The sequence below is a fragment of the Diplotaxodon limnothrissa genome, linkage group LG3 (assembly GCF_057381915.1).
Source record: "Diplotaxodon limnothrissa isolate DT_005_m linkage group LG3, D_limnothrissa_male_GT1.1, whole genome shotgun sequence".
NCBI lineage: Eukaryota > Metazoa > Chordata > Actinopteri > Cichliformes > Cichlidae > Diplotaxodon > Diplotaxodon limnothrissa.
In genome coordinates, this window is record NC_140598.1 from 49,864,197 (window position 1) to 49,891,509 (window position 27,313).

A 27,313-nucleotide genomic window follows, 5' to 3' on the forward strand; every position below is an offset into this window, starting at 1 on the left:
TTGTTTCCTCCCTCTAACGCAGTTTTGTGGTAGATTTTCAGGCAGATATTTTCATGCAGTGCTTCCACCGAACACTAAAGGGGTGGAGTCAGTTCAGTTTGACTGCAGCTGTTTTGAAATGATTACTTTTAAGTTGTTTTTTTTCCTGAGAAGATAACCAGGCAGTTCTCTCTGGAACTGATAATTTATTAATGTAGTGCCAATAAAAATGTGTGCCCATATTTGGGTGTTAAACACACAGAGTCTGCAGCTATGATACTCTAGTTTAAAAAAAAATAAGTCAGTGATACTTCAGCACAAACTATGAAGAGCAAGAGGATTTTTATGATTTATATCTGATCATGTGTTTGACAGGTCTTCTTTGCTGGTTTCCTGTTTGTGGATTCGTCTGGATGTTTTCATACATGTTTTGTTTTTTTGTTTTTTTAGCAGTATACGGCATATACGGCATTTTAATTTATCGTCCACCTGGGTCTGCTGCAGCTTTTTTGTCAGACCTACAAGACTTTTTAACTTCCACTATTAAAATGGGCAAGGTTATCATCGTTGGAGATTTCAACATTCATGTGGATGACTCAACAAACAGTACCACTAAGGAGTTTCTGAGCATTATGGACTCTTTCAACTTTGTTCAGCATGTAGCAGGGCCTACTCATAGGGCTGGGCACACTCTGGACTTGGTCTTCACCTATGGTGTTTCCTTTGACCACATGAATTTAAATGAAGTTGTTTTTAGTGACCATAAGTCAGTCTCTTTTACTGTATCTGTTAATTCAGAGTCCCATCCTCAAGGTTCGACTAGGCGCAGGCGCTTTATTGACGATTCTATAATTTCTGAGTTTTGTTGAAAATTAGTTCAGGTCTCTATTATGTAAATTACAGATTCTTGACCCTTTTCAGTCTGGCTTTCAAAAGCAGCACTCTACAGAGACCGCTCTCTTAAGAGTCTATAATGATCTATTAATGGCATCTGACGCAGGGAACTGTTCTGTGATCATTTTGCTTGATCTTAGTGCAGCCTTTGACACCATCGACCACAAAATCCTACTTAACAGGCTCAAGGTTTTGGCTGGTGTATCTGGCTCTGCCCTAGACTGGTTTTCTTCCTACTTATCAGACAGGACCTTCTCTGTTAGGACTGATAGGTTCTCCTCTAACACTGCTGCCCTGACCTGTGGTGTCCCACAGGGTTCAGTTTTAGGTCCATTACTATTTTCTTTTTATATGCTTCCTTTAGCTGGTATCATTCAATCTTTTAGCGACCTGTCTTATCATTTTTATGCTGATGACATTCAGCTCCATATGTCCTTTAAGCCTCATCAGCTGGATAGGCTGTCCACCCTAGTCCAGTGCTTAACCCAGGTTTCTGATTGGCTTTCAAGCAACTACCTTGTTCTAAATACTAACAAGACCGAGACCATGATCATAGCTCCTCCTGAGCTACATTCTAAAATCAGTCAGGTTCTTGCCTCTTTCTGTCCATCTGTCAAGTCAAATATTCGAAATCTTGGAGTAATATTTGACTCTTCTCTGGGCCTTGACTCTCATGTAAAATCCTTGTCTCGTTCCTGTTTCTATCATTTAAGAAACATATCTAAACTGCGACATATGGTTTCCTCAGCTGAACTGGAAAAACTCATTCATACATTTGTGTCATCACGCTTAGATTACTGTAATTCCCTGTTTACTAGCTTGGATAAATCATCTCTCTCTCGCCTCCAGACAATACAAAACGCAGCAGCCAGATTACTAACTCGCTCTACCAAGCGTGTTCACATCACTCCCATCTTATATTCTTTACATTGGCTCCCAATAGAGTTGAGAATTCGCTTTAAAATTCTTGTTTTAACATACAGAGCACTAAATGGCCAGGCTCCAGATTACTTATCCAAGCTTCTTTTAAAATACACTGCTGCTTGTCATCTCCGCTCACAGACTCAGAGTCTCTTAGTTGTTCCCCGTACACGACTGAAGACAAAAGGGGACAGAGCCTTTCAGTCTGTTGCACCAAGGCTGTGGAACAGTTTACCACTACAATTACGTTTGCTTGACTCTGTGGATTCTTTTAAAAAACAGTTAAAAACTCTTCTGTTCAAACAAGCCTTTTGTTGATCTACATATTTTATATATATTTTTTTACATTATTTACATTTGATCTTTTACATTGTAAATAATGTCTATTGATTTTATTGTTTATTTTAATATTTTAATATTTGTGTACAGCGCTTTGTGATTGCCTGTCTGTGAGAAGCACTTAATAAATAAAGTTTACTTACTTACTTACTTACAGTATGTCCTGTTTTGATAAGTTTAACATAATCAATAGTGTTCAATAAAATCCTTGTTGCTCTCTCCAGAATTTTCCTCTCAAACAAATAAAACTAATGCTGGTGGACACTGTGCTGAGGCTTTTGGAGGGTGTGTCGAGACATCCATTGTCACGGTGGGGTGTGCTATGTATTTTTTAAATGGACCCAAGAGCAGACACTGCAGGAGACACAGCTGGTTTACAAATAAAAAGCGATCCTTTATTAGGGCTGAATGAAGGCAAACAACAAGAACACCAAGGAGAAAAACAGAAGACTACAGCTAAACTGACTACAGGTTATGAACAACTATGAAACTGTGAAGAAAATGACAACTATTATGTGGAATATGCTGGACCTTCAAGGCTTCATGAGGCTTCATCTGGGCATCACTACACAAAACTATTTTATAAATGCGTACATCCAACTCTGAGTAAATACTGTTTTTTTTTTTTTTACTGGTAATTTATACATAATACAGCTTCAGCTTCATGAATCAGATAATTTTCTCGTTCAAAAACTAAAACTACAGATAACATCCTCTCCAGGTAACAAATCCTTAAATCTCCTGATACACACAGATCACGTTATATGCCCATGTTGGATTTTGAGACAAATTTTACGCTGCCAGCTTCACGTAGATCCACAAATGTTAAAAATTGTGAAAGTGGGACATGTGGGCTTCCTCTGTATTTCTTCATTTTTTGTTGGTTTTAAATAAATAAAATCTTTTGTTTCTTTGTCAAGTCTTCTGACTCTGCTGCTCTTTGATGATCCACTCACTACAGCACTGTACAACAGTTTTGATTGTGTTCTATCCATTCACTTACGGTTGTCCTTTTCAGGGTCGTTGGGGGCGCTGAGGCCTTTACTAGCTGTCTTAGGGCAAGAGGCAGGGTGCACCCTGAAAAGATCGTCAGTCTGTCACATAGAGATAGACTAGCATTCACACCTTTAAGCAATTTAGAGTTTCCAATTAACCTATCTGTTGGACTGTTGGAGGACGCCAGAGTACCCATGCAAGCACAGGGAGAACATGCAAACTCCCCACAGAAAGCCCCTGGCCTGATAGTGGAATGGAACCCAGGCCCTTCTTGCTGTTAAGCAACAGTGCTAACCACCTTGCAACCGGTGTTATTTTATATATTGCACTTTGTACTGCTAAAACAAGTCAAGTCTGACTGCAAAAATATGGACTTTTTTGTTGTTTGAACTTCAAGGGTATATGACCTGCATAGGTAATACTTTTAATGTTGGTGTACTGTGTAAATATATTGCAAGGAAGGACTATATACCATAAAGAATTTATTTCTTTGTATTATGTTCAAGAAATCAGCAGTAGAGAGATAAGTTCATGTCTAATTATATGTTACAATGCATGCTTGTGCAGCAGACAGCAATCTGTTCATTATGTCATTTATTCCTTGTAGGAGAACCACATCACTCTACTTAGAAACAAGAGCAGAAGTGTTATTTGCACTTTATTTCAATAATGGATTTGCATCCTAACTGATGCCCCCTGGTGGCCACATTGATTATGATCTGGCAAATCTACTCCTTAAAACAGGGGTGTCCAAACTACGGCCCGCGGGCCAACTGCGTCCATTTTTAATTGGCCCGCAAGTAATTTTATAAATAGAATAGCATATGGCCCGCACTTCAACTTTTGCTTGAGTGTATTGCACTTCTTAGTTTTAACACCAGGGGGAGCTACTGTTGATCAAGGCAGTTGCTCCACCAAAAAGGACAGTCACAGAAGAAATTTACCCCAAGTTAATAAACATGGCAGAACCAAAGAAGCGAAAGGTAGAAAGTGAGTGCAGAAAATTTCAGACATGGTGGGAGAGTGACTATTTCTTCAAAGAATTCAAGGGGAAGTGTGGCAGTTATGAAAGAGTATAATGTACGGTGTCATTATGAAACCAAACATCAGGCCTATGCATCCTACACTGGTGCTGAGCGAGAGCAGAAATTAAACCAAAGGGTAGCTCTCCTACAGGGACAGTAACAGTATTTTTTTTTGTGCTCAAAAGGTCAAGGAAAAGGCTACAATAGCCAGCTATGAGGTCGCCCAACTCATCGCAAGACATGGCAAGCCTTTTTCAGAGTCACCGAAAAAGTGCAGGACTTCAGCAACGTCAGCATGTCCAGAAACAGTTGTGCACCGCATTGAAGACTCGTCAGCCAACATTAAACTGCAACTGTCTGATAAAGCTGTGCTTTTGATTTTTACTCCATCGCATGCGATGAGAGCACCGATGCCACAGACGCCGCACAGCTGCTAATTGTTTTGGGGGGAGTGGACGAGAGCACGAGCACTTTAGGCCCGATTTACATACCCAGCGCAGCTGATACTCACCAGAATAATTTACTAAAATTATATCCACTCCTGTTATTAAGTCCAGTTCAGTCTGTTAATGTTGATAACGGTTTCAAACCAACATTAACGGGCGTATTTCTAAGCCTAATAACTAAAATAACAAGCTTGAAATGTACCCGTCCCATTTTCCCCTTTATTGTTTTTCTCTGTGCTGTAAATCTTCTGTCTAAGAAGAAATCTGAGGCTGCTGTTCTGAGAATGAGCTACCAAAGCTTTTTCTGAATAAATGAATCAAGATCCATTCATAGAAAGATGTGATGAAGGCAGTTTTGTCTTTAATCATATTCAACAATATAACATATTTGACCACTTTTAAGTGATTTTTCTAACTTTAATACACTAAAGTTAAGGCTATATACCTAATTTCTAGTAAGTGGCCCCATATTTTTATGTATGTGGCCCTCAGTGACAAAGGTTTGGACGCCCCTGCCTTAAAACCTCTGCAACATTTGGTCCTTGAGATTTTGATAGCGTGCTTACTGTGCATTTGTCTAAAGATGTTCCCAGATCAGCATAAGGGCAGGCGCCCAGCAGACGTCGGACCCTGCAGAGATACTCGGACACCTGCTTGGAGACTGCTGTTTCTCTACCAGAGCCACATCACTCTTCCTGCTCAACTCCCTATGTAAATTACTCATCAGAGCAACAGCAGCCCTATCACAGTGTGGAGAGACTATCAGAGAGATATGCCAGGATGACTCCGCTCACTCCTAAAGACTGGAATTCACCACAAGAAGCTGGAGCTCAATATTCACGTCTGCCTGATCACACAGACCACCTGTTTCAAAGTACCCCTGCACCTCCCAGGAGGTTTGATGGAGGATAATTGTAGGCTGCAACAACAGGTGATGGATATGCACAGAAGAACTGATGCCTGCACTCCACTTACTGCACCTCTGTTGCTGTTGTGGTCAAACACCTATTCTTCAGAGACATCTGAGCCAGCTCAATAGCAGCAATCTCTAAAGAAAAATGACAGAGTATCGACCAGCTGTCCAATGTATTGGTCATGTTTTGCTTTGGGAGCCCAGAGAATTTGCCAGACTCAAGGTTGCCCTGGAAAATCCACTACCTGAGGATGCTACAGAGCACATTAAGTACCAGATTTTGGTGGATCATCTGCAGTATTAGGAAGCACTTTTTATAGCAGACTTACGCACCAATTCCCGTACAATCTTCTACTGATACAATCGCCAGTTTCACCGAGCAGTATAGGTAACCTCACCAGCTAGCTCGCACAAAAATTACTGACCTCATTCAAGCTCTGAACATTTGCATGTGATGACAATAGTGGGCGCAAGTAGTTTGCACTGAAAGTGAGAGCAATTATTTGGATGATAGATCAGCTTGGAGTCACAGGCCAGACTGAACCTGTCATGGTCCGTGGTCCTGTGTCTGAGGAGTGTGTGTGCGATGCCCTGGTGGACACACCCCCGGGCTGGACCATCACCGGCACACCTGCTTTCCATCCGGGGCGATTACCTGCAGGACTGTTTAACCCCGCGGATGCTCCACGCCAGTCCGTTAATCACCTCTCTGTGGTAACTAGCCTCCCGCGAAAGCGTTGTACGGATGTATCATTTGAAATGCGTTAACTCTGCCTTTGTGTGTCTAGATTTCGATCCGGCGTGCTGTATCTGCCACCTGCCTGTCCTCCTATTTGCATGGACCACCCAGTGCATCACCTGTCCTCATCACTGACTCCTCGGATTCTCTTTCCACGGACTCTCACACTCTCTTCCCAAGTCCCACGGTCCCACTCCGATCGTAAGCCAGCTACTCAAACCCCGTCTTGTTGTGTTTCCCTGTTTTCCCGGCTCACTAGTAATTTTCTCCCCTTTCTGTTGCAGCTTTCCACGGTCCCGATTTCGGCTTCCCCGCGTCATTTATTTCCCCGGGTTTTTCAGGTCCTCGCTTTCTTCTTTGATTATCCCGGATCACCTTTTGTTAAGATAATAAAGCGTTTTTTCTGCTCGCATTGGAGTCTGCTTTTGGATCCTTTGGGTGTACGCGCGCCTTGGCGCATGACAGAACCTAACTGTGTGTCCCATGTGACACGGCAGCTCACCAAGGTTCTTGTATCCTGTGCGGATTATTTTTCCCACCCTCCTGTATTTCTCTGATTTGCTTGACTATGAACTGAATATTCAAGAGACCCGTATGAATCTTGTTACACTGAAGATCGGAGTAAATCAGCACCTTGGACAGAGCACTGCTACGACTGCAAGGTTGGTAAGAGCACCAGAGCTCTGCACACTATAACAGCCTTGGTTAACACCAGCCCCAGGAATATCCCACCCCAGCACCGAGCCAAAACAAAGGTCTCCATACTGTCCTTACTGTACCTACACCCAGCATTTCCTTGATCAGTGTGCACATTTTTCACAGCTGACAGTAGATCCAAGAACAGTGTGAATCAAAACCAACAGGTGGTGTTGGTGATGTGGTTTGCATGAGCAACAGCATCTGTACCTAAAACCACAAATGTTGTTGAATCTATTTATACTTTTGTCTTACCTGGTTCAGCTGCTCCTGATCAAACCAAAGTTAGTGTGTGTTTCCTTTTACAAGCGAGGAGTTCAATGGATTTATTGTAGAGACAACCTTCATGTTAGCTTCAGAAGAAGAGCATTTAACAGGATTTACTTTCACATAGTTCATTTCACCATTTCACACTGTTTGTATGTAAACTTGTTCTTTTTTTCCCCCTTGTCGTATTTGAGTAAAGTTGAAAAAAAAAGGTTGGTTTTTATATTTCAAAAACTCACGTTAAATTTCATCCAGTCAATAAAAACATTCCACAACTTCAAACTGAATTGAATATTTAATGTTGCTGTCCCTCGTTGTCCTTGTGCGTGTGTGTGTGTGTGTGTGTGTGTGTGTGTGTGCGTGTGTGAGTGGTGGAACTCTCTGACGCTGGATTATTGTGTGTCTTCACGTTATTCAAGTTAGTGAAGGTTAGTCTGCCACAATTGTGGTGTTTCTGACGGCTGCCTCTGTGTTTTCCTAGGATTGTGGGAACGAGAGGGCAGCGAGCACGGGGTGCTGGGACAGGGAGGAGCGGAGACACACTAACACTAGGAAGAGGAAATAAATAAACGCCCTGTTTTCATCACACAAAGTCCAGCATTTGAGTCCTGTTTCCCCTCATCCCAACGCCAGCCAGCGCAGTCCGTGACAGACTTACTGATTAGATCATTTATAGTATGTACACAGGAAATGAAAGCGATGTATTACTTATCACTCTGTATTCTAACCTCTTTCTGGAACTAATGGTGAACATTTCAAGTGTTTTCTTTGTTAATTTATGCAATATAGCAAACATTATTGAGTTAGGTTTTCTGTTAGCCAAGTGAGAGTTCTCTTGTGTTAACTGAACAGTTCAGACATCACGATTGAGCAGTTACAGTTTTTATGCAACTAATTGCATTTATTAATTTCCCATAATATCTTATGGATGACGTTCCCTTGCTGGGTTCCTTTATTTTCTTATTATGTATTTTTAAAAAAATAAATAAAACTGTCAACACTTTAACTAAACAAAAACATTCCAAACTGAACATCAACTTAATTCATTATTGATCAAATCATTTACAGTGTATCAAAAACAGAAGTTTCTTTGTTCTCATTAATGAGGCCAAAGAGCTGTGTGAGAGCACCACCAGCAGATGGAGACGAACATCTTCAACTTGCAGCTGAAATCAAGCAGAAAACTTTAAACTAAAAGACTTTGTTGCTACATTGGAACCAAATGCAAAAGATAAGTAAAATTGTAAAACATGCAAGCGAATATGCATTTCATGTTTGATTTGAATTTTGTTTACTCTTCAAATTTTACAAATTCATCACTAAAGATTCATCACACTGAATTCATCAGTGACTTAAATTTATATTCCTCTTGTGAAAAAAACAAACAAACAGAGCTATGATTGGCAAAGTTTACAAACCACCTCTGTGACACTAAGAGCTTTTCCACAGGAACAAACAAACTGGTGGGAGTAGCCAGAACTATTGTCCCGGTACCTGTTACAATTCCAGTTGTATCCTTTCCCACATGAACACTTCCAGTCCTGCTGCTGAGTTGTGCTGTGGATATTTTGCTTTCCCAGTTGGACAAATGGGACCAGGTCCCAGTTGTTGATGCTTACTTTAAGCTTCATTGTGATTATTTCTTCTCTCTGGTGCTGTCCGGTTCTGCTGAAGAAGGACAGCGTGGAGGCAGTAAAGTTCCACAACACCTCCACCTTTTCAGGTTGTGGTACAGGCTCTTCTCCGTTCTCCCCCTGATATGTGATTAATGAAGAGGTTGTCACGAGTTGGGTCCCAATTCTGGCTGTGCCAGTATTTTGCACCTTCAAACCTTGTGAAGTGGATGATTGAGAACCTTCATTTCTCTTTGTTGTGAGGCTGCTGAGCTGCTTATCCTCCCAGCACAGTCCATACACAGCTCCATCCTTCAAATTCTTTGCACACTTTTTATCACATAAACCAATCGTCCAATCAGACTCTTCGGACAGACTGACCACCCACCTCTGAAAGCTGCTGGCTGTCTTGGTACTACAGATTAGAAGAGTTGCACAGCACTGTCCCAGCCAGCTGTTGTGGAAAACCTTCCTGTTGTCTTTGGACAGCAACATGCCAGGACCCAGAGACTGTGGCTCAAAGATCAGGTCTGAACCAGTGGGAACAAGCTCCTGGTGGTGTTCAGGATCAACCAGAGTCAGCAATGATCCCCAGAACTGAGACGCTTGCTTCACCATCTTCTCCCCATTCTGTCTCATCTCCTCAACCAGTTTGTCCTGATGGCTGCCCGGCTCCAGCCCTTTTCTCAGATCCACAGCTTTGGCCTTCTCCACATCCTGATGCACCTGAGAATACATCTGCAGGAATCTGAAGGTGTCCTTCTCCTTCTGTGCTGCTTCCAGGCTGCTCTTGCTGGTTTTCAGGGACACCATACGAGCAGAGACCGAGCTCTGGACGCTGGTCAGAGAGATGTCACACAGCTTAGTCACAGCCTCAATCAGACGCACACTGCAGCCACCCAGCTTCTCTCTTTCACTCTTCTCCCACTTTTCCAGACTCACATTCTCATCGTCTGTTTTCTCCTGTAAGATCAGCTGCTCAGCTTTCAGCTTCTCCAGGAGCTCTTTGTGGGCTGTGGAGAAGGTCTTCATATTGTGTAGGCGGTGCTGGTCCTCAATGGCGCAGGAAACACACACACAGGTCATGTCGTCCAAGCAGTAGTACTCCAGGAGCTTGCCGTGCTGAGAACATTTGGTGTTCCCACATAAATCCATGGGTTCAGTCAGAGGATGAGTCTGCAGTAACACAGGTGTGGTCAGGTGGGCCTGGAGGTGCTGGACACACATGGAGATCTCACACTTCATGCACGTCTTCTTTGCTGGTTTCCTGTCCTCTGCACACATGTCACAGAGGACAGTTTGTGGATCTGTTCTTCTCCTTTTTGTTTGTATGCTGTCAGACATGTTTTCCAGCAGGAAGTCCTCCTTAGATTTGCTGAATATAACTCAGTGTTGTACAACAGTTTGGATTATCTGGAAGTTGGTTTGAATTTTACACTGCTAAAAGAAATAGAGAAGGTAGAGTCAGGCAACTTTTACTGCAGAAATATGGACGTGCCAACATGAAAACACAGATCAGAGTTTAATTTGCAAACACACTTTTGTGCTAGGGTAGAAGAGACATGGACTTGTAATAAAATGCAATCAAATGATAAAATCCAGGCAGCAATGTTTCTATTGTTGTGCCAACATAAAGGCTTTGATGCTTGAGGCAGGATTTACTTCAGTATCAGTTTGTTGGTGCACAGAATAAATTGACTAACTTTCTTTTTTCATATAAACAAACATGAAAACGCGGTGTTCTCGCTTCAGTCAATCAGATAAATAAAATCATCCTACATATTAAAAATATACTCACTTTATCATCTATCAGATCATTTAAATCATATAAAACAGCCGCTGTGTTTCTTTGTTGTCATTAATAAGACCAAAAAGCTGTATTTATGCCGATCATAAACTGAAAACAACCAGAAAAGATGGACTCGACGATGCTAAGAACGACCGTGAAACCGAGAAGATGGAGTAAGATAACGCTAGCGATCAACCGACCGAGGCTAATGTTCTGGATGAAATTCAGTCGCTCAAAATGCATTTTACAGCTTACCTGCGAAAAGTTTACATGAAGAAATGACAGGTGCAATCGGAGTGTTTTCCGAGAGCCTCACCTCAGCAGAATCTCGTATTAGTAAAGTTGAGGAAGTGGTTTCCTCACTAACAAGTTGGGAGGCCACTTGTTATTGAACTAAACTGTCAGGAACTCCAACTGAAAGTGGACGACCTTGAAAACAGAAGCAGGAGATCCAACATGAGACTCGTCGGATTACCGAGAGCTGAACCAGGGAAATCACTGCGTTTTTACAGAGCTGGACTGTGTCCAAATTCAGGGGCTGCTCCTCCTTCGGAGCCCGGTTACGTCGTAATGTTTTCCATATTATTTCTGTATTGTTATTCTATTTTATATTTTAAATTATAAACTTTTTAGATTAAAAACTTTCATACAATTGTGCCCTGTATGTGCTGACAAGTTACTGTAGAAAAACGAGCTCTGTCTAACATAATGACACAAAGTTTTGTGTCGTGTAAGACCAGCAGTATTTTCCAGCCTGGTTCTCAGGCTCTGAAACTAATTAAAAGTTAATCCAAAGTTATTTACTTTACCTTTGAGACTGACAAGGTGTACTTAATAAACTGGCAAATTCTGTAACTTTGTTTTTTTCTAATTAACACAGATGAAAATGCAATGTTTTCGATTCAGTTAATCAGATACATAAAAACATTGCACATATTAAAAATATTCTCACTTTATTATTATCAGATCATTTACATTGTATAAAACAACAGCTGTGTTTCTTTGCTGTTATTAATAAGACCAAAGAGCTGTGTGTACAATGTGAGAGCACCACCAGTAGATGGAGACACACGTCTTCAACTTGCAGGTGAAATAAAGTAAAAGGGTTCAAACTAAAAGAATTAGTTGCTACATTAGAAGAAAATACAGAAGCTAAACATATATAGTTAATATAATAAAATAACATTAAGAAATAAAGTTGTTTTATTTTTTTACTTTACTTTGATATGTGATACATCGCACAACAAGTTAATCACTGAAGCAGCACAATGTCTTCACAGTTTATGAATGTGAAAGACAGTCAGTTACATTGATATTCATACAGGGACAGAAAATGACTAAATGATCAGCAGAGTTTGAATTAACAGAGTTTACAAACCATTTCTGTGACACATGGACCACCAATCATTTTTCCACAAGAACAATTAGCCTGGGAAGAAAAGCGGGACACATTATTTCTGTATCCATTACCATCCCTGTAGTAAGCTTTCCCACATGAGCACTTCCATTCCTGCCTCTGGGTCGTGTTTTGGACATTATCCTTTCCCAGTCGTACAAATGGAGTCAGTTCCTTGTTGTTCAGGCTCATCTCCATAGTTATTATTTCTTCCCTCTGGTGCTGTCTGGTTCTGCTGTAGAAGGAGAGTGAGGAGACATCAAAGTTCCACAACACCTCCAGCTTTTTTAAGTTGTAGCATGGCCTCATCACCATTCTCCTCCTCGTTTGTAATTAACTCAGAAGACACCATGTGTTGCTTTGCTGTGTTGGCCATGTTACTTTCTCCTTCTTTAAACTCTGCATCAGAATCATCATCGTTCTCCATTGTGTGAAAGCTGAGCTCCTTATCCTCCCAGCACAGTCCATAAAAAGGTTCATCCTTCAAGTTCTTTGCACACTTTTTATCACATAAACCAATCGTCCAATCAGACTCTTCGGGCAGACTGACCACCCACCTCTGAAAGCTGCTGGCTTTCTTGGTACTACAGATTAGAAGAGTTGCACAGCACTGTCCCAGCCAGCTGTTGTGGAAAACCTTCCTGTTGTCTTTGGACAGCAACATGCCAGGACCCAGAGACTGTGGCTCAAAGATCAGGTCTGAACCAGTGGGAACAAGCTCCTGGTGGTGTTCAGGATCAACCAGAGTCAGCAATGATCCCCAGAACTGAGACGCTTGCTTCACCATCTTCTCCCCATTCTGTCTCATCTCCTCAACCAGTTTGTCCTGATGGCTGCCCGGCTCCAGCCCTTTACTCAGATCCTCAGCTTTGGCCTTCTCCACATCCTGATGCACCTGAGAATACATCTGCAGGAATGTGAAGGTGTCCTTCTCCTTCTGTGCTGCTTCCAGGCTGCTCTTGCTGGTTTTCAGGGACACCATATGAGCAGAGACTGAGCTCTGGACGCTGGTCAGAGAGATGTCACGCAGCTTAGTCACAGCCTCAATCAGACGCACACTGCAGCCACCCAGCTTCTCTCTTTCACTCTTCTCCCACTTTTCCAGACTCACATTCTCATCGTCTGTTTTCTCCTGTAAGATCAGCTGCTCAGCTTTCAGCTTCTCCAGGAGCTCTTTGTGGGCTGTGGAGAAGGTCTTCATATTGTGTAGGCGGTGCTGGTCCTCAATGGCGCAGGAAACACACACACAGGTCATGTCGTCCAAGCAGTAGTACTCCAGGAGCTTGCCGTGCTGAGAACATTTGGTGTTCCCACATAAAGCCATGGGTTCAGTCAGAGGATGAGTCTGCAGTAACACAGGTGTGGTCAGGTGGGCCTGGAGGTGCTGGACACACATGGAGATCTCACACTTCATGCACGTCTTCTTTGCTGGTTTCCTGTCCTCTGCACACATGTCACAGAGGACAGTTTGTGGATCTGTTCTTCTCCTTTTTGTTTGTATGCTGTCAGACATGTTTTCCAGCAGGAGGTCCTCCTTAGATTTGTTCAGTATAATTCAGTGTTGAATAAAGTCCTTGTCAACTCTCTTTTAGAAAAAATTTGGAATTTGATGAACTCCTGAGTTTTGCTCTTTTCTTGCCAGTTTCTGATCACCGTGTTTAGTCTGCTCAGGAGTGCTGCACCACACTTTCAATTCTCTGAAAACTCCACACTGAAGGGGTGGAGTCAGACAAATGTGACTGCAGCTGTTTTATAATGTTTGCAATTCAGTTTAATTTCCTCCATGTCATGGTCCTGGGCCATGTGGGCCCAGTATTCTTAGTTCCTTGTATTTTTGTATTTCGTTCCTTATTTAGGCCATGTTTTCTGAGTTGCCCTGTTGTGTTGTTCCCTAAGTGTTTTCCCTTCATGGCTTTTACCCCCTGTGTGCCCCTCTGTGTATCTGTGAGCCCTCGTCTCTCCTTATGTTTTATTCCATGTTTCCCCTGCCCTTTATGTCTAAGTTCTCCCCGTGCTCTCTCTCCCCCCTGTGTGCCCTCTATGTATTTATGAGCCCTCGTCTCCCTTTGTGGTTGTTTCATGTTTCCCCAGCCCGTTATGTCTGTGTTTTCCCCGTGCTCTCTCTCCTCCTGTCTGAACCTCTGTGCCTGTACATGTCATGTTCAGTTCACCCCGCCCTGTCTCGTTATGATTATCAGTATCACCTGTGTTCCCCGTGTGTGCCCACTTTCCTCGTTTACCCTCTGTGTATTTCTGTCTGAGTCTCCCTCTGTTCGGCGTCGCGTTCTCCCTCATGTTGTGTGGATCTCCCTGTGTCTACCTTCGAGTATTAGTTTACGTTTTTCCGGTTTAGTTTTGCATGTCCTGTATTCTGTCCTGCCAGCATTAAAGCTGTGTTTCTTAAGTTCATCCCCGTGTTTGTGAATATTGCTATTGGGTCCTCCTCCTGCCTGCCACACGGTCGTACCATGACACTCCAAGATTGACAGGAAACACTCAAAATGTTAAAACACTGAATAAGCAATCTATAAAATCCAGGCAGCAATAAGCCAGTTATAATTAGCACAAGATTGATTTTAGGAGCTATTTAATATTCACATTTTCTCACTTCATATGTTTGTACAGAACCACATCTTCATTTAGCTCCAAAATAAGCATCATCATTAAATGAAACAAAGAGGATACTGGAGTTCTCACACTTCATACAGGTCTTCTTTGCTGGTTTTCTTTCCTCTTTCACACAGAACAGCTTATGGTTCGGCCGGTGTTTTTAGATGTTTATTTAAATCTGGATCTCCTGATCTGACTTGTTGAATGTCATTCAGTCCTTAAAGAATCTCTGCTGCTCTTTGTTTGACTCCAGTTCAATGAACAGAAGTGTTTTCTAGCCTGGTCTCTCAGTTATTTATAAATCCAGTAGCACCATACAACAGTTTGGATCATCTGGAAGTTAGTTTGCACTTTGCACTGCTAAAACAAATAGCGAACAGGCAGAGTCAGGCAAGTTTAACTGCAGAAATATGGACGTGTTAGAAAAAATGATCAGAGTTTGATTGGCAAACACACTTTTAGGGTAGAAAAGACATGGACTTACATGGAATTACGAAATCCACAGAGCAATTTTTCCATTGTTGTGCTGACATTAAAATACTGTTAATTTACCATAATGTAGCTTATGGATGACATTCATTCACTGGCGTTCAGCTGCCCTTATTTTCTATCATGTAGAACAAAGAGGAAAAACATTTTTAATGTAAAGTCACAATACCTGGTGATTATTTATGTTTGAGGCAGGATTCCTGTCAGCACTGAACAACTGTATTTATCAGATTGTTGGAAACTGACCGCCCTGCCTGTAGATTATAAACCTTTATGGCAGAACAATAGTTCCCTGTATGTGCCTACAAGTTACTGTGAAACAATGAGCCTGCTCTTATCTAATGAGAAAAAAACTTATCAGATTATGTATCATTGCATTGGTGTAACTCAGGGTCTCTTTAACTGCCTGGGAAGTTTTTACCATATTTTTGCAGAGTGGTCTCTGCTTTTGAGGAATTGGCTCTGCAGGTGGGGGGATCTGCCAGAGGTGGAGGATGGACTGAACCTTAGTGTCTATTGTCTTATATAGTCTGGGAGTTTACTGAATGTTGGAGTGGGTGTAGTTTTTCGTCTGCAGTGGGGTTGGTGGGATGCTTGGTGGGGATCTGTGGTGCCATTGGTGGATGTTGGGTAACTCAGGTACCTATTGGGGTCAGCAGGAGTCAGCTGGCTCAAGGGTGGTCCTCCAGCTTTCCTCGCCATTACTAATTTGCTTCCTTCCTCCTGTTCCTTCACACCGTGGGTTGCACGTTGTCAGTCTCTGTGGTCCAATCAGTTAGCGCGTTTGGCTGTTAATCGAAAGGTTGGTGGTTCAAGCCCACCCTGGGACGATATCACTGTTATTGCCAGGTAATGCAGAATGCTGCACAAACGTACAGTGCAACTGCTTCTTCAAAAAGCACCGTTTATGTTTCACAATAGAGTCCATGCTAGACTCGGTCATTTGATGAACGCAGTCAACTGTTTTATCAAGGGTGATACACAGATTTGGGCTTGTGTTGTTCTTCAGCAACTGCATACTTATTGCCAAGTTCATTACCTACAAGTCACATATTTTAAACAATCAAGGCGGTATGGAGAGGAAGTACCAGAGCACCTCCATCCAGCCACCCGGTACTCTCTCGACGTCCCTGCTTGGCTTTACTCAGTCTCTGTTGCACAATCGTATACCCCACACCAAAAAGACCGGAATGTTATAACCAACCATGTTATAACCAACCATGTTATAACCAACCATGTTATAACCAACCATGGTATAACAAACCATGTTATAACCAACAATGTTATAACCAACCATGTTATAACCATGTTATAACCAACCATAAAACCATGTTATAATCAACCATGTTACAACCATGTTATAACCAACCATGTTATAACCAACCATGTTATAACCAACCATGTTATAACCAACCATGTTATAACCATGTTAAAACCAACCGTGTTATAACCATGTTATAACCAACCGTGTTATAACCATGTTATAACCAACCGTGTTATAACCATGTTATGACCATGTTATAACCAATAATGTTATAACCAACCATGTTATAACCATGTTATAACCAACAATGTTATAACCAACCATGTTATAACCAACTATGTTATAGCCATGTTATAACCAACCATGTTATAGCCATGTTATAACCAACCATGTTATAACCTCCCATGTTATACCATGTTATAACCAACCATCCTATAACCATGTTAAAACCCACCATGTTATAACCATGTTATAACCAACCATGTTATAACCAACCATGTTATAACCAACCATGTTATAACCATGTTATAACCAACAATGTTACAACCATGTTATAAACATGTTATAACTAACCATGTGATAACCAATCATGTTATAACCATGTTATAACCAACAATGTTATAACCAACAATGTTATAACCATGTTATAACCATGTTATAACCAACAATGTTATAACCATGTTATAACCAACCATAACCAACTATTTTATAACCAACCATGTTATAACCATGTTATAACCAACCATGTTATAACCAAACATGTTATAACCATGTTAAAACCAACCATGTTATAACCATGTTATAACCAACCATAACCAACTGTTATGACCATGTTATAACCAACCATGTTATAACCATGTTATAACCAACCATGTTATAACCATGTTATAACCAACCATGTTATAACCAACCATGTTATAACCATTTTATAACCAACCATGTTATAACCATGTTATAAGTAACCATAACCAAACATGTTATAACCATGTTATAATCAACCATGTTATAAACATGATATAACCAACCATGCTATAACCAACCATGTTATAACCATGTTATAACCATGTTATAACCAACCATAACCAACTGTTATGACCATGTTATAACCAACCATGTTATAACCATGTTATAACCAACCATGTTATAACCAACCATGTTATAACCATTTTATAACCAACCATGTTATAACCATGTTATAAGTAACCATAACCAAACATGTTATAACCATGTTATAATCAACCATGTTATAACCATGTTATAACCAACCATGTTATAACCAACCATGTTATAACAATGTTATAATCAAAAATGTTATAACCATGTTATAACCAATCATGTTATAACCATGTTATAAGTAACCATAACCAAACATGTTATAACCATGTTATAATCAACCATGTTATAACCATGTTATAACCAACTGTTATGACCATGTTATAACCAACCATGTTATAACCATGCTATAACCAACAATGTTATAACCAACCATGTTATAACCATGTTATAACCAACTGTTATGACCATGTTATAACCAACCATGTTATAACCATGCTATAACAAACAATGTTATAACCAACCATGTTATAACCAACCATTTTATAACAATGTTATAATCAAACATGTTATAACCATGTTATAACCAATCATGTTATAACAACCATGTTATAATCATGTTATAACCAACCATGTTATAACCAGCCATGTTATAACCATGTTATAACCAACCATGTTATAACCATGTTATACCCAACCATGTTACAACCCTGTTATAACCATGTTATAACCAACAATGTTATAACCAACCATGTTATAACCATGTTATAACCAACCATGTTATAACCAGCCATCTTATAACCATGTTATAACCAACCATGTTATAACCATGTTATACCCAACCATGTTACAACCATGTTATAACCATGTTATAACCAACCATGTTATAACCATGTTATAACCAACAATGTTACAACCATGTTATAAACATGTTATAACTAACCATGTGATAACCAATCATGTTATAACCATGTTATAACCAACCATGTTATAACCAACAATGTTATAACCATGTTATAACCATGTTATGACAACAATGTTATAACCATGTTATAACCAACCATAACCAACTATTTTATAACCAACCATGTTATAACCATGTTATAACCAACCATGTTATAACCAAACATGTTATAACCATGTTAAAACCAACCATGTTATAAACATGTTATAACCATGTTATAACCAACCATAACCAACTGTTATGACCATGTTATAACCAACCATGTTATAACCATGTTATAACCAACCATGTTATAACCAACCATGTTATAACCAACCATGTTATAACCATTTTATAACCAACCATGTTATAACCATGTTATAAGTAACCATAACCAAACATGATATAACCAACCATGCTATAATCAACCATGTTATAAACATGATATAACCAACCATGCTATAACCAACCATGTTATAACCATGTTATAACCATGTTATAACCAACCATAACCAACTGTTATGACCATGTTATAACCAACCATGTTATAACCAACCATGTTATAACCATGTTATAACCAACCATGTTATAACCAACCATGTTATAACCATTTTATAACCAACCATGTTATAACCATGTTATAACCATGTTATAACCAACCATAACCAACTGTTATGACCATGTTATAATCAACCATGTTATAACCATGTTATAACCAACCATGTTATAACCAACCATGTTATAACCAACCATGTTATAACAATGTTATAATCAAAAATGTTATAACCATGTTATAACCAATCATGTTATAACCATGTTATAACCAACCCTGTTAAAACCAACCATGTTATAACCATGTTATAAGTAACCATAACCAAACATGTTATAACCATGTTATAACCAACCATGTTATGACCATGTTATAGCCAACGATGTTATAACCAACCACGTTATAACCATGTTATAAACAACCATGTTGTAACCAACCATGTTATAACCATGTTATAACCAATTATGTTATAACCATGTTATGACCAACAATGTTATAACCATGTTATAACCAACCATGTAATTACTATGTTATAACCAACCATGTTATAACCATGTTATAACCAACCATGTTATAACCATTTTATAACCAATCATGTTATAACCAACTATATTGAAACCATGTTTTAACCCACCATGTCATAACCAACCATATTATAACCAACCATGTTGTAACCAACCATGTTATAACCAACTATGTTATAAACATGTTATAACCAACCATGTTATAACTAACCATGTTATAACCAATCACGTAATTACTATGTTATAACCAACCATGTTATTACCATGTTATAACCAACCATGTTATTACCATGTTATAACCAACCATGTTTTAACCAACCATGTTATAACCACGTTATAACCAACTATGTTATAACCATGTTATAAGCAACCATGTCATAACCAAATATGTTATAACCATGTTATAACCAACCATGTTAAAACCAACCATGTTATAACCATGTTATAAGTAACCATAACCAAACATGTTATAACCATGTTATAACCAACCATGTTATGACCATGTTATAGCCAACGATGTTATAACCAACCACGTTATAACCATGTTATAAACAACCATGTTGTAACCAACCATGTTATAACCATGTTATAACCAATTATGTTATAACCATGTTATGACCAACAATGTTATAACCATGTTATAACCAACCATGTAATTACTATGTTATAACCAACCATGTTATAACCATGTTATAACCAACCATGTTATAACCATTTTATAACCAATCATGTTATAACCAACTATATTGAAACCATGTTTTAACCCACCATGTCATAACCAACCATATTATAACCAACCATGTTGTAACCAACCATGTTATAACCAACTATGTTATAAACATGTTATAACCAACCATGTTATAACTAACCATGTTATAACCAATCACGTAATTACTATGTTATAACCAACCATGTTATTACCATGTTATAACCAACCATGTTTTAACCAACCATGTTATAACCAACTATGTTATAAACATGTTATAACCAACCATGTTATAACTAACCATGTTATAACCAATCACGTAATTACTATGTTATAACCAACCATGTTATTACCATGTTATAACCAACCATGTTTTAACCAACCATGTTATAACCACGTTATAACCAACTATGTTATAACCATGTTATAAGCAACCATGTCATAACCAAATATGTTATAACCATGTTATAACCAACCATGTTATGACCATGTTATAGCCAACAATGTTATAACCAACCATGTTATAACCATGTTATAACCAATTATGTTATAACCATGTTATGACCAACAATGTTATAACCATGTTATAACCAACCATGTTGTAACCAACCATCTTATAACCATGTTATAACCAATTATGTTATAACCATGTTATAACCATGTTATAACCAGCCATGTTATAACCATGTTATAACCAACCATGTTATAACCAACCATGTTATAACCATGTTATAACCAACCATAACCAACCATGTTATAACCATGTTATAACCAACCATGTTATAACCAAACATGTTATAACCATGTTAAAACCAACCATGTTATAACCATGTTATAACCAACCATGTTATAACCATGTTATAACCAGTCATGTTCTAACCAACCATGTTATAACAATGTTATAACCAACCACGTTATAACCATGTTATAACAAACCATGTTATAACCAACTGTTATGACCATGTTATAACCAACCATGTTATAACCATGCTATAACCAACAATGTTATAACCAACCGTATTATCACCAACCATGTTATAACCAACGAAGTTATAACCAACCATGTGTAATGCTGAAGGCTTTAGTACCCAGGGGACCCAATGGAGGGTATAAAATAGGAAGTAGCAGCAGGTGTTCTTCATTTCCACTGACAAGCGGCTGTAAACAATGGTTGTGTGAGTAGGTGAAGAGCCTGAGAAGTTTTAATTGTCTGCTACCCAAACTGTTGTTTTAAACCTCTACAGCAGAGGTTTGAGGTACAGGCTGTTTTTCCTTTAGTGTTTTGTTTAAATTTGTTGAAATGTATTTGATGTTTATTGTATTTTATGTTTTTAGTAGTGATTTTAGAAGATAAGCCAAGATAAGCCAGGTGTGCAGCAAACACAGTTGTCTGCTGGAGGTATGTTAACTTAATATATTTGGACATTAAAAAAAGTATATTTATGCACTATAATCTAATTTATATTGTATTGCCTCCTGCAGGGCAGGCTGCACATGTGAATTTGTCACTGTTTATTCCTCCTCCTTTTTGTTGCGTTTTTTTGGTTAGTAGGGTCACCTTTTAAAACTGTTTTTTATGCCGGGTTTGTTTTTATTTCTACTTGGCTGGTGCAATATTAGTCGGGCAATGTGCAATCCCTGAGCGGGGCTCTTACCTTAGGGGAATTAGGATTTTTAGAGGTGCTCCGTGTGGATTTGCAGTGAATACGTTTTTATTAAGAGTGATTTTTAGTGCCACCGATTATTGCCTGAACTAGCACTTGTTCTAGTGTTCTGTTGGGCTCGTATTTATTTGGGGTGGATTTGTTTCTTTTAAAGCAAAGAGCATCTGGGACCGCCAAGGGAGAGCAAGCCCTCAGGTGATAGTTGCATTGCTGGCAGGTTGCACCAATAACACTATCTTGTGGTCGTTAGTGACCTTTCCCATTTTGATGTTTTAGGCCTTTTGCAAACCCTTTGTGTTCTTTTAAAATAATAAATTTTAACATATCTGACTGATATTGACCCTCTTGTCCCGTTTATTCTGGGCTCGTTCCTGTGAGACCTTTGGGCCTGAAAGTTTGCACAAGTAGTATAGAGGCCCTTAGCGGTTGCTTGGTTGGCTTTCACTCGCTACACATGTTATAAGCATATTATAATCAACCATGTTTTAACCAACCATGTTATAACCAGGACGGTCGTTTGATGAACGCAGTCAACTGTTTTATCAAGGGTGATATGCATCTTTGGGGTGGTGTTGTTCGTCCGCAACTGCATACTTGCTGCCAAGTTCATTACCTACAAGTCACATTTTTTAAACAATTAAGGCGGTATGGAGAGGAAGTACCAGAGCACCTCCATCCAGCCACCCGGTCCTCTCTCGAGGCCCCTGCTTGGCTTTACTCAGTCTCTGTGGAGCAATCGGTTAGCCCGTTCGGCTGTTAACCGAAAGGTTGGTGGTTCAAGCCCACCCAGGGACGATATCATTGTTATTGCCAGGTAATGGAGAATGCTGCACAAACGTGCAGTGCGACAGTTATGTTGGTTATACCATGTTATAACAATCATGTTATAACTAGGACGGTCGTTTGATGAACACAGTCAACTGTTTTATCAAGGGTGATATGCATCTTTGGGGTGGTGTTGTTCGTCCGCAACTGCATACGTGCTTCCAAGTTCATTACCTACAAGTCACATATTTTAAACAATTAAGGCGGTATGGAGAGGAAGTACCAGAGCACCTCCATCCAGCCACCCGGTCCTCTCTCGAGGCCCCTGCTTGGCTTTACTCAGTCTCTGTTGCACAATCGTTTACCCCACAACCAAAAAGACCGGAACACCCGCCCCCAGTCCCCCGTGCAGTCTCGACACCTGTGGGCTGCGCATTGTCAGTCTCTGTAGCGCAATCGGTTAGCGCGTTCGGCTGTTAACCGAAAGGTTGGTGGTTCAAGCCCACCCAGGGACGATATCATTGTTATTGCCAGGTAATGCAGAATCCTGCACAAACGTGCAGTGCGACAGTTATGTTGGTTATACCATGTTATAACAATCGTGTTATAACCAGGACGGTCGTTTGATGAACGCAGTCAACTGTTTTATCAAGGGTGATATGCAACTTTGGGGTTGTGTTGTTCTTCAGCAACTGCATACTTATTGCCAAGTTCATTACCTACAAGTCACATATTTTAAACAATCAAGGCGGTATGGAGAGGAAGTACCAGAGCACCTCCATCCAGCCACCCGGTCCTCTCTCGAGGCCCCTGCTTGGCTTTACTCAGTCTCTGTTGCACAAACGTTTACCCCACAACCAAAAAGACCGGAACACCCGCCCCCAGTCCCCCGTGCAGTCTCGACACCTGTGGGTTGCGCGTTTTCAGTCTCTGTGGCGCAATCGGTTAGCGCGTTCGGCTGTTAACCGAAAGGTTGGTGGTTCAAGCCCACCCAGGGACGATATTACAGTTATTGCCAGGTAATGCAGAATCCTGCACAAACGTGCAGTGCAAGTGCTTCCCAAAAAAGCCCTGATTTTGTTTCACAATAGCGTCCATGCTAGACTCGGTCATTTGATGAACGCAGTCAACTGTTTTATCAAGGGTGATATGCATCTTTGGGGTTGTGTTGTTCTTCAGCAACTGCATACTTATTGCCAAGTTGTATTGTATTGTATTCTATCTTTATTTGTTTCAGACATATAAAACAAAAAAACAATATATACACACTACATATATTTTCATTTACAGATACGAATATATATGTAGATATACACACACACACGTATGTGTTCAGATAAACAAAAAAAATATATAATGAAATAAAACAAAATCGTCTGACATAATGTAACAATGTTTGGCCTAAAAAGGAGTAGGAAGAAGTATGAACATACTTATTAATTCCTACCCCTGGTCAACATCTTATTGATCCCACATAATTCACCTAATTCCCATCATCACATACTCCACACAATACACGAGGAGAACCTATATAAACATGGCTACCGTGATTGATATAATTTGGATATAATTTGATATTTTTATACATACAATGGGTGATCATCTTTATCGGTATCATATTCTTCCAAAATCAGTTTTCGAAGTATTTTCATGAACTTACTAATTCCTGAGCATTGCTGTAGATCTATCGTAAAACTATTCCACAGTTTTACCCCATAAATAGTGACACAAAAGGTTTTAACCTTTGACCGTGCTTTAAGAATCCTTAGATTCAATTTCCCCCTCAATTCATAGTCTCCTTCTCTGTCATAGAACATCCTCTGTATATTTCCTGGTAACATATTGTATCTGGCCTTGTACATAATTTTTGCAGTTTTATAGTTTATAAGATCCATAAACTTCAGTATTTTTAATTTCAAAAACATGATGTTAGTATGGTCTCTAAATCCTGCTTTATTAATCATCCTGATTGCTTTTTTTTTAATTTTACATATTGGTTGAAGTGCAGTTTTATATGTGTTTCCCCAAATTTCCACACAGTATTCCAAATATGGCAATATAAGTGAACAATAAAGTACCCGGAGTGATTTGGAAGGCAAAAAATATTTAACTTTACTCAGTACGGAGATGCTTCTTGACAGTTTGGCTTGTATATGCTTTATGTGAGGTTTCCAGCAGATTTTGTTATCTATTATCACACCCAGAAATTTTGTATCCGAAACTTGCTCTATTTCAACATTGTTTACTAATAATTTTGCTTCTGCATCTTTTTTACAATTTCCGAATAACATAAATGTAGTTTTTTCCAAATTTAATGATAGCTTATTTCTATCAAACCATGTTTTCAGTTTAATCATTTCTTGTGTGACAATTTCCAAAAGCTGCTGTGAATTCTCTCCAGCACAAAAAATATTTGTATCATCTGCAAATAGAATAAACTGTAGTATATCTGATGTTCTACATATATCATTGATATAGAGGATAAACAGCTTTGGTCCCAATACTGACCCCTGCGGAACTCCACAAACAATGTCCACACACTCTGAGTGATATTCCCCAATTTTCACAAATTGCTGCCTGTCTCTCAAATAACTCTTTACCCATTCTAACACCACTCCTCTAATGCCGTAGTATTCCAGTTTATCAAGTAATATGTCATGATTAATTGTGTCAAAAGCTTTTTTTAGGTCAATGAATACACTAACTATACATTGTCTTTTATCTATATTGTTGGTGATATTTTCGATCAGTTCCATTAATGCCAATGATGTTGATCTATTTGATCTGAAACCATACTGACTATCCATTATTATTTTGTGTTTATCTATAAATTTGTCAAGTCTATTACTAAAGACTTTTTCCAGTATTTTTGAAAATTGAGAAAGTAGAGAGACAGGCCTATAATTTGTGAATTGGTGTCTGTCACCATTTTTAAACAGTGGTGTTACTTTAGCTGTTTTCATTTGTTTTGGGAATGTACCAGTTTGTAAGGACAAATTGCAAATGTGTGTTAAGGGTTTGGAAATGCCCTCCATCACTCTCGTAACGATTTCCATATCAATGTCGTCAGAGTCTGTAGAGTTTTTTGTTTGTGATTTCCCAACAATGTCAATGATTTCCATTTCTTCCACCACCGTTAAGAACATTGAATGAGGATTGCGGTCAATGAGTCTAGTTTCTTTCTCTACAGAATCTGTTATATCAGGAATTGTTTCAGCCAAGTCTGGCCCAACACTTACAAAGAATTTATTGAACTCATTTACCACATCTCTCATATTAGTAATATTTCTATCATTATTTGCGAAATACGAAGGATAGTCTGCCTGCCCCGAGCCCTTTTTCATGATGGTATTTAATGTAAAGTTCATTACCTACAAGTCACATATTTTAAACAATCAAGGCGGTATGGAGAGGAAGTACCAGAGCACCTCCATCCAGCCACCCGGTCCTCTCTCGAGGCCCCTGCTTGGCTTTACTCAGTCTCTGTTGCACAATCCTTTCACCCCACAACCGAAAACACCGGAACACCCTCCCCCAGTCCCCCGTCCAGTCTCGACACCTGTGTGTTGCGCGTTTTCAGTCTGTGTGGCGCAATCGGTTAGCGCGTTCGGCTGTTAACCGAAAGGTTGGTGGTTCAAGCCCACCCAGGGACGATATTACAGTTATTGCCAGGTAATGCAGAATCCTGCACAAACGTGCAGTGCGACACTTATGTTGGTTATACCATGTTATAACAATTGTGTTATAACCAGGACTGTCGTTTGATGAACGCAGTCAACTGTTTTATCAAGGGTGATATGCATCTTTGGGGTGGTGTTGTTCGTCCGCAACTGCATACTTGCTGCCAAGTTCATTACCTACAAGTCACATTTTTTAAACAATTAAGGCGGTATGGAGAGGAAGTACCAGAGCACCTCCATCCAGCCACCCGGTCCTCTCTCGAGGCCCCTGCTTGGCTTTACTCAGTCTCTGTTGCACAATCGTTTACCCCACAACCAAAAACACCGGAACACCCTCCCCCAGTCCCCCGTGCAGTCTCGACACCTGTGTGTTGCACGTTGTCAGTCTCTGTAGCGCAATCGGTTAGAGCGTTCGGCTGTTAACCGAAAGGTTGGTGGTTCAAGCCCACCCAGGGACGATATTACAGTTATTGCCAGGTAATGCAGAATCCTGCACAAACGTGCAGTGCAAGTGCTTCCCAAAAAAGCACTACTTTTGTTTCACAATAGCGTCCATGCTAGACTCGGTCATTTGATGAACGCAGTCAACTGTTTTATCAAGGGTGATATGCATCTTTGGGGTTGTGTTGTTCTTCAGCAACTGCATACTTATTGCCAAGTTCATTACCTACAAGTCACATATTTTAAACAATCAAGGCGTGTCAGAGTATTTTTGCTCTTAAAGATTTTATTATTCATATAATAATCAGCTAAGAGTGTTTATATTTCTGTTCTGTACTCAACCAGCTGCATATTTTAATTGCTGGCTCCCTACTTTATAACGGAAACTGCTTGCCTTCACATTATCAGTCTTTGCCTTCACATTGTCACTGTTTGCCTTCACACTAGCAGGAAACCGCCACCCACGAGTAAGAAACAACCTTGTAGAGAACACGAAGTTTTTTGATAAACCACACCTGTTTTCTTGACAAGATAAGGATGATATTTCCTTTTTTGTATGCTTCATGATGTGTATAAATAAAGCCAGACTGCACCAAGGAGGGGTGTGAGTC

The 27,313-nt window shown here is 39.8% G+C and overlaps 1 protein-coding gene, 2 non-coding genes and 1 pseudogene across 3 annotated transcripts; 2 read left to right on the forward strand and 2 right to left on the reverse strand.

Moving 5' to 3' along the window:
* Window positions 1-8,609: 8,609 nt before the first annotated feature.
* Window positions 8,610-10,172, reverse strand: LOC146636420 (tripartite motif-containing protein 16-like). Its single transcript, XM_085350324.1, has one exon. It carries the CDS (start codon window positions 10,170-10,172, stop codon window positions 8,610-8,612), a length of 1,563 nt encoding a protein of 520 aa, XP_085206450.1.
* Window positions 10,173-11,977: 1,805 nt separating this feature from the next.
* Window positions 11,978-13,733, reverse strand: LOC146636421 (uncharacterized; annotated as a pseudogene).
* A 9,289-nt stretch (window positions 13,734-23,022) lies between these two features.
* On the forward strand, window positions 23,023-23,096 carry trnan-guu (transfer RNA asparagine (anticodon GUU)). The gene has a single exon. It is a non-coding gene; the product is annotated as a tRNA-Asn (tRNA).
* A 411-nt stretch (window positions 23,097-23,507) lies between these two features.
* trnan-guu (transfer RNA asparagine (anticodon GUU)) lies at window positions 23,508-23,581 on the forward strand. Its single transcript has one exon. It is a non-coding gene; the product is annotated as a tRNA-Asn (tRNA).
* Window positions 23,582-27,313: the final 3,732 nt, after the last annotated feature.